Source organism: Hermetia illucens, chromosome 4, assembly GCF_905115235.1.
Source record: "Hermetia illucens chromosome 4, iHerIll2.2.curated.20191125, whole genome shotgun sequence".
NCBI lineage: Eukaryota > Metazoa > Arthropoda > Insecta > Diptera > Stratiomyidae > Hermetia > Hermetia illucens.
In genome coordinates, this window is record NC_051852.1 from 96,095,601 (window position 1) to 96,109,782 (window position 14,182).

General features: G+C 44.1%; 1 protein-coding gene across 2 annotated transcripts in view; it reads left to right on the forward strand.

The window, feature by feature from the left end:
- Nucleotides 1–14,182, forward strand: part of LOC119655679 (protein EFR3 homolog cmp44E) — a 30,327-nt gene that overhangs the window by 3,798 nt on the left and 12,347 nt on the right. For both annotated transcript variants that reach the window (XM_038061679.1, XM_038061680.1), the window contains one exon: nt 13,929–14,133. In XM_038061679.1, coding sequence (XP_037917607.1) covers nt 13,929–14,133 — 205 coding nt within the window. The remainder of the gene's footprint in view (nt 1–13,928; nt 14,134–14,182) is intronic.

Sequence of the window (14,182 nt, forward strand, 5' to 3'; positions counted from 1 at the left end):
TACACGAAACGATTTTGATATATCAGCCATAAATTAACTTTTCGGTTCCCGGCAGAACAATTTACCCCAGCGCAGCCCTCTAGCACTAGGTGTCCGCAATGCACACCGTAAGTAACCGGTAACCCTGTATTTATTTTTCCCAGGCTTACTTCTCCTGTTTTTGAAATTGTTTTCTCCACTTGAAGTCATTCGTGGTAAGTCTCTGCGCGTTCTCCTCTTCCTCAAGATTGCTGCCTTGCCGATATGTAGTATTCTTGCGTTCCATTATATGGCTGCCCTTTTGCCTTAGATGGGGTATAGCGCGTCAGCCCACCTACGCGCCCTCGCTCACTATTACCTGGAATACCCTTCAGCTCCCCTACGATTTCCTGAGACGTTCGCACTCCTCCTCTACTGTTCACCGCCAAGTGGTCTTGTGGCGACCCACACGTTTATCATCTAAGGGGAGAAGGTTACATTACATGGCGAAGCCTACAATGCAATTGTCGCCCTCCTTAATGTGTGACCTATCCATTGCGACTTCCGTCTTCCGATCGCATAGCGTAGGGTTGCCAAACCTGTGCGCTGCCAAGTGTGAGGCCAGCGTATTCCGATGATACGGCGCAGACAAGTATTGACGAAAGGTTGGAGCTTTTGAGTAATAGTGCAGTTCACTTTCCATGTACTATTACCATATAGCAACACAGAGAGAACAGTAGCACAAAACAGTCTTAACTTGATCTTGGTGTTAAGATAACTGTATTTCTAGATTTTATACAAGACAGCGGAAGCAGATTTAGCGCTGATATACAAAGTGATCGACGTTTTCGATGCTCTGCCCATTAATGTAGAGAAATAGAGTGCGATAACCCGTCAGACTGAGAACCTTGGTTTTGTTCATGTTTATCTTCAATCCAACTACTTGCCTTTCTTTTCAAATTGAAAGCAATTTGACCATGGTCCATGATCCGGTGAGAAAGAAAACATATGTCATCAACGTAGTCCAGGTGTTTGAGGTAATTGTAATCATTGTCCATGGAATTCCTTCACGTCCTCCGGACAAGTCAGTACAAAAAACCCCACCGATAACAAAAGAAATAATATTGTTGAGAGTATGCAATCGTGCAATCTTTGATGCGTTCCAGGATTATTTTAGGTATTATCTTTGCGAGGGCAAGAAGCACACAGAAACCGCTTCAAATATGACACTCAAAACGGATCCCCTTCTTTGGAAGCTTAACGATCATCGCCTTTTTCCACTCTCTGGGAATGGTCTAGGATTCCCAAGATTTTCGTGCACGTGCAGTGATAAATTATTCTGTGGGGACACCCTCAAACCAGGCGGCTTCACTCCGTTTGAGTGCATTGATGGCGGAAATGATTTCTCCTCTAGTTGGAGGAACAGTCTGTATCCGCATGTTACGATGACCAGCCATTTCATCGACAAGTGGAGGAACCTCACCGAATGTAATACAGTTAAGAATCATGGTGAAATGTTCTTTGCACCTCTTCAAGTATCCATCATCGTGGATGACAAGTCGACCGTTGACACTCTTCACAGGACCATTGAAAGATTTGCGACCACATGCAACCTCTTCCGTGACACGATATACAGATCTGAAATCATTGCGATCTGCAGCATCTTCCGCTTCCCTGACCACTGCAATAAAAAATTCTCTCTTGTCAAGGTGTCCACTACACTCAACTTCTCGCGATTTCGCCTGGTATTGTAGCTCGAGCGGGTTACGTCCGCCATCACTCGCAGCGGTCAGTAGAGCCTTCAACCTCTTTCGTTTATCGGCCCGCTTCCACGATTCCGTAGTCAACTAGATCTTATGACACCCCTTCGAGATGTGGCCGACGACCTGTGTAGCACCCGAAAAAAGAGTATTTTTGATGGCAGCCCAATGCTCATCGATATTCTCATGCGGGTTATTCAGTATGCCCGCCGTTCGATTAGCAAGATGACTCTTCCACTGTAGAGCGACAGCTGGATCATACAAAAGGTCGATGTTGAACTTTCGGGGTCGGGTGCAAGCGAACGTAAACGATCATGGGATGGTGATCCCTTTCGAGGCCGATGTCACCGCCTCTCTTGTTACGCACATCCAGGAGACAGCTCCAAAATCTACTACTGATAAATTCACGGTGTTTCTAGCAATTAAATTATTTGAAATAATTAAGACTTGCTTTTTTCTATTCGCTAGTGCTGATTTGCGCTCGGTAGCAATAAATGTTAAAAATTTTGAAGGTTGCTAGCCCAACAAATTGCTATTCCTTTTTGTCGCCTCTTACGACAAGCAGGGAAGACTTTGAGTGTATTCTTATGCCCCAACTCACAGGGACAATGTTTCATTGGTAGCTAATAATTATCATCGAACCGGTGGTTTCGATTTTTTTCTGACTGGGGCCAAATACAGGGTGCGGCAGCATAACTTCCTTTTTTAAAATGCGCGCCACTCAGTTAGTTGATGTCATAGCGGAGCGCTAGTGGTCTCGTTCAAGAGGGGATACTGTAAAGTTTTGTCCCGACACGGTTCAGACGCCATCATGCGTTGGAATAGTGAGGAGCGTGCCTTTGCCGTTGAGGTTTACTTTTCAAGCCGATGATCGGTTATTGAAACACAGTGTGCATTTCGGAATCGCTTTAATTTAGCCCCGTTGGCTCCCGTCCCAGACCGCAAATCAATTGTTACATAGGTCACTACATTCAGACAAACTGCAAGTGCGACAAAAGGAAGAACTGGAGTCCCTCGGCCCGTTAGATCACCTGAGAACATTGAAGCAGTGAGAGCGTCAATGTTGCGATCGCCACGGCGTTCTACGTGCAAACACGCATCTGCCCTTGGATTATCCGATCGTTCTGTGAGAAGAATTCTTCGTGATGATCTTCATTTTCATCCCTATAAGGTGGCGATAGTGCAGGAACTTTCAGAACGTGACTTCAATTCCCGGATGAACGCGTGTGAGCTTCTTCTTGATGTCGTCCCCGAGGGTGCTATTTTTTTTTTTAGCGATGAAGCCCATTTTCATTTTTGTGGGTCGGTTAACAAACAAAACATGCGCTACTGGGCTGATACCAACCCTCGAGAATTGCATCAAAAGTCTTTGCATTCACCCAAAGTCACAGTGTGGTGTGCAATTTCCTCAGCTGGAATTATTGGTCCCTGGTTTTTTGAGGAAAATGAGGTTACAGTGACAGTGAATTCGGACCGGTATGTAAACATGCTACAGAATTTTTTTTCCCACGGCTAGAAAATTTAGATTTGGGGGACACTTGGTTACAACAAGACGATGCAACAGCACACACTTCAAGAGCATCGATGGCTGGTTTGAGGGAACACTTTCCAGAGCGCCTTATCTCAATTAGAGGCGATTTGGAATGGCCGGCACGCTCTCCCGATCTGTCCCCTTGTGATTTTTTTCTATGGGGTTTTTTGAAATCCCGTGTTTATGTGACCCGTCCAAGAACCCTACAAGATTTGAAGACCAACATCCAAGAAGAAATTGCCAACATAACACCTGCTATGCTAACAAGAGTCATGACAAACGCCAGAAATCGGTTTACGCAATGTATGGACGTCACCTAACAGATTTGATCTTCAAAACAATGTAAATAAAAACTTTAAACATGTACCTACATTATAAAAAATAAATAAATATTTTCCGATGCATACAATAGTTTTTATTGAGTTTTGAAGAAAGGAAGTTATGCTGCCGAACCCTGTATATTTGTGGCCATACCAATGATAATGTTCTTTAGGCGGTTGTGAAGATCATCGATGATCGATAATCGAGGCCTTTATTATAGCATCTTTTTATAGGTAGTATGGTGAACTTTGTTGTGGATGGCTTCAACCTTCACTTCACCCTCACCTGATTGTCAAAGGGGATTGATGGTGGTGTTGTTACTTGAACCCGAGGCACGACGCCAAGTCTATAATAACCTCCTATATGATCTAACATTCTTCAAAGGTCAGAGATTGCAACGTTCGATTAACACGTAGTTAACTGGGTTGAAAGTGCCCCCGCCTGAGATATCTCCCACGATCATTTTGTGTGACATTGCCATTGGTAATTTTATGCAAACTGTGAGAGCCGATGTATCGCCTAAATACTGGCTCATCAGAAGTGCAAAACATATAGGGGTTCGCTTATGCTTTTAAAGCTGACAACAGCGAGCATTTTCTGGCTGACTAGGGCACCTACTCCAAGCACATGCTTTACTGGATGGCCGCTAAAATATATGATATACTCGCTCTGCACCAGAAAATCGGTCCCTGTCTAACCCATCTTTTGCATCGCTGTAACTCTAGTCTTAAACTGGAACAGAGCATAGGCTACAACTTTCGATCTGTACACGAAAAGCAGATTTCATGAGAAAATTCCCAAATCGTTAATCCAATAATCGTTTTGAAAATACAAATAAAATCCCATCTAGCAAATATGACCGAATAGATCAATAGCAATATATAAAAAAATACTTCATTTATGTTGGCCACGGATAACACATTTCGTATGGAATATGCCGGATGATACTAGACGCTCGCCTGTGGAACGTCGGGTTGGAGCACCCGTTGTCTAAACAGGCTCCAGTAGCCACTGACAAATATTTTCACGATCACCATCTTAAAACTGCAATGTATCGCCGTATTTAGGATGCTCAATTACAGTAACATTGCACGCCGATTCTTTTTTACATGCTCGCACTCATATCAGGTCGTATCACGAAGAAATTCTTTGCATAGTAGTTAATATTTTCCAGTCATTTCGTTGCTGGCAAAATTGCAATAGCTCTAGCAATCGTTTCGCTCTACAATTGTGAGCAGTCATTCGATTTAGTAACAGAAGGGGCGAATGAATAAAACCACCAGCACCACTTCTGTACATTACCATTGTCGAAGTACCCACTCACCAAAAGCGAAACTGTTCATGTTCACCACATTCTGCAGAAGGTTCTGAACGGCCCCTCCACCGAATTTGAAAGAAAACTGTTCAAAACAATCAACTGCCAAAAATTACACGGACCACAAGCCCTTTAAATGAATCCGCTTGAACCGAAAAAAAATCACAGTACAATCGAAGTACCGGCTTCCCGCTTGGCATGACTCCGTTGTCGGACAAAAACGTTCGCCAGCTGATGGCAACGTCATTGAAACAAAAAGTAAACCCGCTAGTGTTTGTTTCGCACTACCTATTGCTGGTGCTCAGAGGTGGCGGTGAGGAAGACGGGGCGGGAACCCTGTTCGAGGAGAACCCCCATAGTGGTGGCACCGGATAACGCTGTACTCGCTTTGGTTTGCCGGCCGTGATGCAGTAGGCGAATGCTCCAAAGGCCTAATTAGGGCGATCAGACCCGAGTCTGCACGGGGACTCATCTGAAGTGGCAAATTGGTCACGAAACCTTACCAGGGTATACTGGTACCATGGGAACCGGGAAAGCCCCTGGACTCTCATACTTCGGGTGAACTCCCGTTGTATGTGAGTACAGCTCGGTTATTTGCGGTTTAAGTCTCCACGACAGGTACCTACGTTAAAAACTATGGGCTTAACTACCTGTTGCTCATCAGGCCCAAAGGCAGGCAAGGCAAATCCCGCGCAAAACAACAGGAACTTCAGGCATTACATATGCAAATATTTCTCTATGGCCCAATCGATCCGCTAGGTAGAAAATCATTTGATTGCATGCTATCATGGGTACATATCATTGGGATGCCCGCTATGCAAAAATACGAAGATCAATACACATTATAGTATTCGAAAATATATATTTGTGATATAATTAATATAATTAATTAAAAATATATTTTGGCTTTACTAATTCCAAAAGCAAGCTTCGGTTCCGCAAATGTTGTTTAGGACCCTTTTATTGAAAGTTAATTTGCCCTCTTATAGCGATCCATATCTTTGTTCCTCTATCCATTTCAACGTTATCTCGTTTTTGGTAGTCAGGGCTTTAAGGTTTGGATGGCATCCCCACACCAGTTTAGATCAAATTGTAGCAGTGTTTCCAGCACAGGTAGATGTACTCTTTATGATACTCGAAATGCAGCGACAGGCGAGTTTTTTGAGTGAAAATAATTGGCTAACAACTTGCCTTTGCTCGCCATACTAGTGCTCCATATGGGGGTTTTATCATGATTTTATATACCCAGTTGTGTGGTTGCAATCTCAATGTCCTACCCACGGTTTTTTTAAAGCGAAAAGTGTCCGCTTGGCAGTAGCAGAGCGATTTCGATACACTCTGCACATCCAACACGCCTACCATAAAGAAACAAATAGCGCGATCGGCCAGAAAGGTGACGTTATTTAGTCAGCTCCAGCTCGAGAACGGAAGGTTTTTCTTAAGCAAAATAATTAATTTCTCTCAAAATTAAAATTTGTTAATAGCGAAGCATTCTGTAAAAGTAAATGAACACAGTAAATGAAACGTAAATATTTTTTATTTTAATATTAATTATTAATCTAATTAATCTAATAGAAAAAATTTCAATTAAATAACACAAAGTGATTTATAAATCCTGCATTAAAAAGCTGTGTTTAAATTCCAAACCATTGTTAATTACTTGCTCGAAATATTTTTTTCAAGTGGGATCACTCCCCGTTCGCCAGAAAAGCATTGGGGCGGGAGTTCGTCCAAGAGAAAGAGTTCTGATCTGAAGATAGAAAACTCATTGGGCTGATAAATGAATTGCTACAAACATACACGGCCCCTTAATACTTATATAGAGACAGCCAAAAATTATCACTTTTGCTAACTCAACCGAAAATTCTAACAAATATAAGATGCTTGCAGCTGCGGTTCTCTCGATTTTGTACAAGTAAAATTGAAAATACCGAAGCCCGTTGAACATTGGATTAGGTAATAATCAACCTCACCGTGCTTTCGATTGAACCACGACCGCAAGTCATTTATGAGATGCACAGTCCATCTACCTTCCAATCCTTTCTCCCAAGATTGCTACCATGCACATACAGGTTCTCTCTTCATAAGCGACAGCTTCCTTACTCCCTCGTCTTTTCTGAAGTATATAAGCCTTCGCTCGGCAGCATGGAAAGCGATCGGAATAATTCCTGCTATCACCATTACTGCTGGTTCCCAGACGCTACGATAGGTGAGCAGAACTCGCAAAGCCCCTCGTCTTATACTAGGCGCTTGCCGTACATATCCTTACTAAGGGAGTAAGCCCATACTTCGAAACCGTAAAGGAAGACGGACTGAACTGCGCTCCTCAGCAAGCGACGCCTACTGGATCCGACATTAGACATCAGCCGGCAATCGCAAACGTTTTAGTCGGATCCTTGTCTGCGGTGTTGCGAAGCTGCTCGAAGAAGCTTATCTTCGTGCCTATTATGATGCTGGTAACGAAGTTTCTTTTGACCACTCTTAAACTATGCAGACCTAAGCGTCGCCTCGTCTTGGCCTCTTGCACGCTAAGTAATCCGCCGAAGTCTGAGGCAGTTCCTTCGTAGGTTTACAATTTCAGCAGTCCGCGAGTACCCAAGTAATTTCCCGGGACACTGCGATGAGAAAGCTCATCGTTGAATAAACTGCAATTTAGTTGCAGTTCTTCTGGGTGCCTCTGGATCTTGTCGCTAGTTTAACTTGAGTGAGCTTCGATAAATTTAACAACGTCGATTTTCCTGAAGTTCCACCCGGTAGGCATTTGCCAGACGGTAGAATATTGGGAACGGATTCCGCAGCAAAAGTTACGTCAGAGATAGCGCCTCTCAACCGGTACCCTGTCCTGGCGGCCGTATCCAAAATTTGTTTACCTCGAGAATCTGGTTGAGGCACACCCCGTTAAAGTCTTCTCCGACTAGAATCCTCCCTTCAGTGTTTCTAGTCTCCTTTCCCAAGGCGGTAAGCTGCACAACGAACCCATCTCCTCGATCATGGGATCGCACTCGCAAGTTAACCGTATGTCTCATCCAGATGGCAGCATACCAGGATACTGAACTTCTATCTCGGTACTGTTCGCTGAATTAACAAGTCAACTCTTCTTTTTTGAACCATCTGCTCCATCAGGACGTGAGCAATTGCTTGCAGGATGTAGATCATGGCGCTTGACTTTTCGCTTTCTGTAGTTCTTCTTTGAAGACCTAGAAACGTCCTGAATCGGAAACATGAGCACATCTCCTTTCTGCAGAAGAACACAGCACTTTGCCGACTTCTCTTCTTCGCTTTGTGCTCTGGTTCGCCACATTTGTAACACAGAATGCTTCTGTTCTGCCCATTGCAAGCCCCTGCTATATGTCCGTAAAACAGCCTTCTCCTTATTCGGCAAATAATCCACCCGATCTTTATATCCCGGCAATGGAGAAGTTGGCTCGCCGTCTCAGGGATCAGATGCTAGTCAGGAGTCCATGTCAACTAAACTTGCACTGCCACCTTAATAATGCCAAAGGTTTGAAAGTACTTTCGGTCAAGCCAAAGTTATTATCGGGACGGACGCAGTTGTAACCCATTAACCCGAAGGCCGTTTCCCCGAGATTAAACTCTCATGTACTAAGGTAACAGAATGCCACAGCTATAAGACGGGCACTCACGACCCTGTACTTGTGAATACATAGTCCATCAAACGATTGTCTTATCTTACTTTATTTTGTAGTGGGAACAGTAAAACGTAAGTCGACTATGTTCTCATAAGACGCCGACATTTTACCACCGTCACTGACTGCAAAGCCGTTCCCTATGAGACCATCGCACCTTAACATCGGTCGTTGAATGCGGTCTTGCGATTCAAGCTGCCGATAAAACAACGTGAGAACCATATTGACCCGCCTCGCATTGAATTACATCAGAAGAAAGAAAAAATTATCTCTTTTACGCTATTACGAATGTGGTAGAATCGTGGGACCAAGTTAAAGACACGATACACAAAGCGGCCTATGCAACCCCCAGGGTCATCAAGTCAGGTAAGCGAGATACTTGGCTTAGAATCACGATGTTCGAATGAAGGTCCGCGAAAAGAAACGCCTCTACCGCCAATTTCTCGACAATAAATCAAATAATTGGCAAATTTACAAGAATGCCAACAGGAAAGATAGCGGCCGCTGCCACCCAAACATTACAAACATCTTTACGATAAACTGGACACTCGGGATGGCGAGAGAGATCTGTATCGACTTGCCAAAAGCCGACTTCAACGCATATAGGACATCGAACACTTCTCTTGCGGTACTTTGCTTACCGACCGACCAGCCGAACCGGATAGACGTCGAGAATATTTCGAGCAGATTTTAACGGCAAAATTTATTTATCCTCCACTTCCACAAGCATTACCGACATTTGGGACAATTCCACCTGTCAGCGCCACTCGAGGAAGCAGTATAACCGATGTAATCGCGGAAAGCAACAGGACCTGACGACATCACTTCTGAGTTGTATCTGGCGATATGGTCACCTATAGGCTAGTGTCCCATGCAAGCCACCTCTGACCAAAAAACTCTAGCGATCTAGTTTTGTTATAGGAGAGCCAGATCCTCCTTGACTTAGCGCAAACGGTAAATCTCCCTACCTGAAGTTAGCAGCTGTCAAGGAGTGCGAGTAGATTCAAGAGACTGTCAAGAATGAAGCCCTGCCTGACAATCCGTCATCCCGCTCATTCTACTCTATATTCCCCTCTATGTTTCCATGCCCGGGAACTCATAAAAGTCCACTGCGCCACCAGCTTAGACAATGTTACCAATAAGTGTAAAGCCTTAATTGCCGCTTGACTGTCGGTCAGAATGAGTGTGTTACGTTTGGGGTCCGCACCGTGCCTCAGCCGTCGGCAGTCTTTCAGTATCTCCTCTTCGACTACACTGCCAAATACCGGAAGCCCGTATGACTGGGCTACACATCCGAGAATATTCCCACACCTACTCGGCAGAGGATCTTTGAATTGTCGTTGAAGGATATTTGGCATTACCTCGTAATACATCGCCGGTCTTCCACTCTATCCTGGTTCGAAAGCCCACAGTCCTTAAAGCTCAGTTTGCCTGTGGCGTAATTCGTTGGGAAAGCCTGAAATTACCCAAATACTTTATCTAAGATGCTTCTGCTTCACTGACCAACGTTCCGACACACGAAGTCTGACAACAGAATACACCGCATTTAATGTAGAGGTCCAGGAAGTGGAGGTGCAGGAGTACATTGAAGACATCTGCATGGCTGTAGAGGTCCCGTAGCATCTGCACACGCGGTTCTTCGGAACTTATTGAGCCTGGCTTGCCCAGCGCCCGTCACCACACATGTATATATCCAAAGAAATATCCTCAACGCGCCATTTCATCACAACGATTGATCTTATTTCAGGCGTAGAAGGCTATGCAGGCCTTCTTAGACCTCAGTTCTATATTTAGTCTCCAATTTAATTTATAACCCAGGACCACCACTAGATACTTTACATTGAAGGAAAGTACTAATCATTGACCGTTTAGCCACGGAAGGTAGGATTCGGGTACCCTTACTTTGGTGTTAAATACCTATAGCATTAGTTCGGTGTTGATTAAACTTATGCTGAGCCTTCATCCTGCAGTTCATTGAATCTCAGCTTTGCCAACATGTCCTTCATAATTTCACTTATAACGGAGTTAAACATCCCTGACACCAAGATCACCTTGGGGCGTCCCTCTGCCCATAGCTTTCTCCTTAAGTGGATGTTCAGGAAGCGCTCTAGGAAGAGCTGACGCTGAGTGGGAAAAATTCCATAACCAACTCATGGACGTTTGCAGAAGTGAGGTGCAGATCGGAACGAAATATAACTCCGATAAATTTCAACAAGTTACGGCCCTTTCCTGCTGTTAATAGAACATAACTGGGATTATGCTCTCTAGACCTGAAAAAAATTTTATGCAGGGAAACTGTTTATTACCCAGCTCACTTTGTCGTCAGTAACTACCATTATTCAATCAACTGAGGCCACACGTACTCAAAGCAGGATTCTCACTCGCAGCCTCCCTCACTGCCGGCGCAGTGCGTCCGGAATGGCAGCTCAGGATCTCACCAGAAGATTCAGTCCAGAAACCCTTTGACTGTTTACGAAAGGATGGGCCCCAATGTCCTTTAGTCAGAATCTGAATGAGTCTCGTGGACCCACTAATGCTTTCGATGGTTTAACAATAATCATACAGGACAGTTTACCAGTAATCCTGATGGCCAACCTGTACCTCTTCAGCCCGTCCTTGTATGGTTGCCTGTAGCAAATGTTGAAGGCCTCTCTGGTCAGCTTTCTGAGATTGAACTGATCTTCATTCATTTAGCATTTTGCGAGGCACATGACTCTAATAGCAATTTCGAATGCCCTCTCCAGAGTCCCGACCTTTGACTCCAGTTCACCTATCGTGCCAATATTACTGTTGGGAACACCGTATAGTTCGTCTTAATAACTAAAGTTCCTCCAGTCCATCCTTCTTGAATCTCTAAAAATGGAACTTCCACAGGAAGATTTAGGCTGAAAAGTATCCAACTATGGTCCGAGAAAGATCTCTAATCAGACACTCTCCAGTTATCCACCCTGAAAGTCTCACTGTCCGTTCGTGGGATCATATCAAAAACCCTCCTGGAAGGTTAATGTACTGCCCCTGTTAAACACTGATCTATTTGTATTAATTATTGAAAAACGACTCACCTCAGGATGATTTCTAAACTGTCCCATAGCATGTGCTGCGTTTTATCATCGCACCCTATCAACAGATTTTTCCTTCTTCCCTGCGATGGTGAACACCACATCTTGCAATTCTTCTGAAGGAAAGCCTCTTACTTTTACCACGGGTAGGCCGCTGCAAGTTCTTTCTGGTGAGATTATATGCTCTAAGCCTGTCCCGATCAGTTCCTCTTGTGCAGTAACTCGTGCATCAACAAAATGTCGATGTATTCCTCACAGAGTTGGAAAGAATTACTTTTTAACCAGGGTTCGTTCCCCTTCATCATCACTCAACCGTCGTTAAGAATCATGGGATTTTAAAGGCACAGGAATGGACGAGCTTGCTCCTATCCATGTAGGGCTGCGGTGACCAGATGCAGGCAACTGTTCTCCTAGGAATGTTGTCAAATAGGACAATCATAGGCTTCACAGTCTCCCTGTGGTTAATGATCTTAACAACGCACGAATCGAGGAAGTCCTTGGAAAACTGGTCCTCGCGTGCTATGACTATCTTCGAGGAATCAAAGTAGGGGATACATTCCCAGTGTTCTTTCACTTCGTCCAGAAGATGCCCATACATCCGCGGCTAGTAGAGTTACCATTCATCAATGCCACTCATAAGTGAATCCTGGTCACATCTCTGAAGAATTTACCAGTGCGTCCTTTGTTAACCGGCTGTTCTTGCTTCACTGTCTGCCGAAATTGCTTTGCGTTCGACGCTTTACAAACTCTGCTCCTCTCCCGTTTCTGCTCGACGGGAAGATTTCGCCTTCTGTTCTTTTGTTGGTTCAAAGCGTTCGTTGTTAGATTTGTAGACATTATTATGGTATTTATTCTCCGCAATATTCTTGAAAATATGGATGGCCTTCTGATTAAAAATATGGATTGCCTTCTGAGCAGACCCCCATCGGACTTCCGCTTCTTTACTGGCTTCTTTTCGGCCCTCGTTTGTTAGGGGACCTGCGACGTCAAGTACTTTAGCTGTTCGCTATATCCAATTGGATAATGGTGTCGAGGCTGAAAACCACGGCTGGCACGGGGTATACTGTTTTCCACGCCTACTGGCACCGGGCTGAAAGCTAGCAACTCTTGTTCCCACGAGTGCTCTAAGAAACATGGCCTAGATCGGCCATCAAAACAAGGGTCTTGATTAAAATGAAAAATATTACAAGAAAGTCGATTGAATTAACCCACTCCTAGCCCAGCCATTCACACTGCATTCCATTTCTTATCGTTTTCAAGTGTCTAGAAATTGACCTTTCGAACAAAGGAAATTCCTCACACGAGAAAACGCAAAACCTTTCATACCTGTGTGTCCGGATAGCTCAGTGGTTAGAGCACTAGGCTGTCATACGGAAGGTCGCGGTTCAAATCTCACTGGTGGCAGTGGAATTTGCATCGTGATTTGACGTCGGATACCAGTCGACTCAGCTGTGAATGAGTACCTGAGTCAAATCAGGGTAATAATCTCGGGCGAGCGCAATGCTGACCACATTGCCTCCTAGTGTACCGTTACGGTCTTGAATGAAGTGCTCTAACACACTTCAAGTCCCTGATCCAATATGGATTGTTGCGACAACGATTATTATTTCATACCTGAACCGAAAGAAGAAATAAAAACCGTCTGTGCTCCACTGACGCTGGACCGACATTATTTTGATAATAGAGTCACCCATAGTGATTAAAGAAAACTTTAATTTACCTTTGAACAATGGCTTACATGCAGAGGAGAGAGAGGATTGGAAAGATTAACATTTAGAAAATCGTATTATCCAAAACACTTTGGTGGATCATTTTTAAGTACCTTTAACGTAAGAAAAAAAAATCATTCCATTCCCTAAAAAATTTGCACGATACCATAATTTGATAATATATTTTTTCTCCAGAATAGTGCGGATGCAAATTTAAATGGAAAATATGGAAATCATAAATACAGAATACACAATGGGAGGTTGCTTAACGGCTACTTAATTAAAAAATGCGAACTGAAATTCGCATGCAAATTTAATTTTTTTTAAATGAGAAGCAGCATTAGTACAAAAGTGCCACCGGCACTCGGCCCTACATTATCGGCGACGGTCAAACAACACAAAACAAATCAAACACTCGGTGTACAGAGCGTTAACATTTCCTTACATTGAAAGTGCAGAGTGTACTGTCAGCTTCCTGCTCTTGGCATTTCGATTTTAGGCCAATCGCTGAGATGCTGGGTGAGGGGTGCAGAACCTGCCTTGATTCATCTTTTTATAGATTTAGGATAAATTTTCGGCGTATAAATATTGTGAAATCAGATTAAGTGGAAAATGTCGTTTCTATTAGGTTGTTGCGGTTGCTGTTCGGCGCTGCGGCCGCGCTACAAGAGGCTCGTGGATAACATCTTTCCCGTCAACCCCGAGGATGGGCTGGTCAAGTCGAATATGGAGAAGCTAACGTTCTACTCGCTGAGCTCCCCCGAGAAGCTGGATCGGATTGGAGAGTATCTGTACCAGAAAGCGACCAAGGACATCAACCGTAAGAGATACAAGTGAGTACGGTGCACCCATTCGCCTACCTTGACCCTTGGCTAAAGTTCA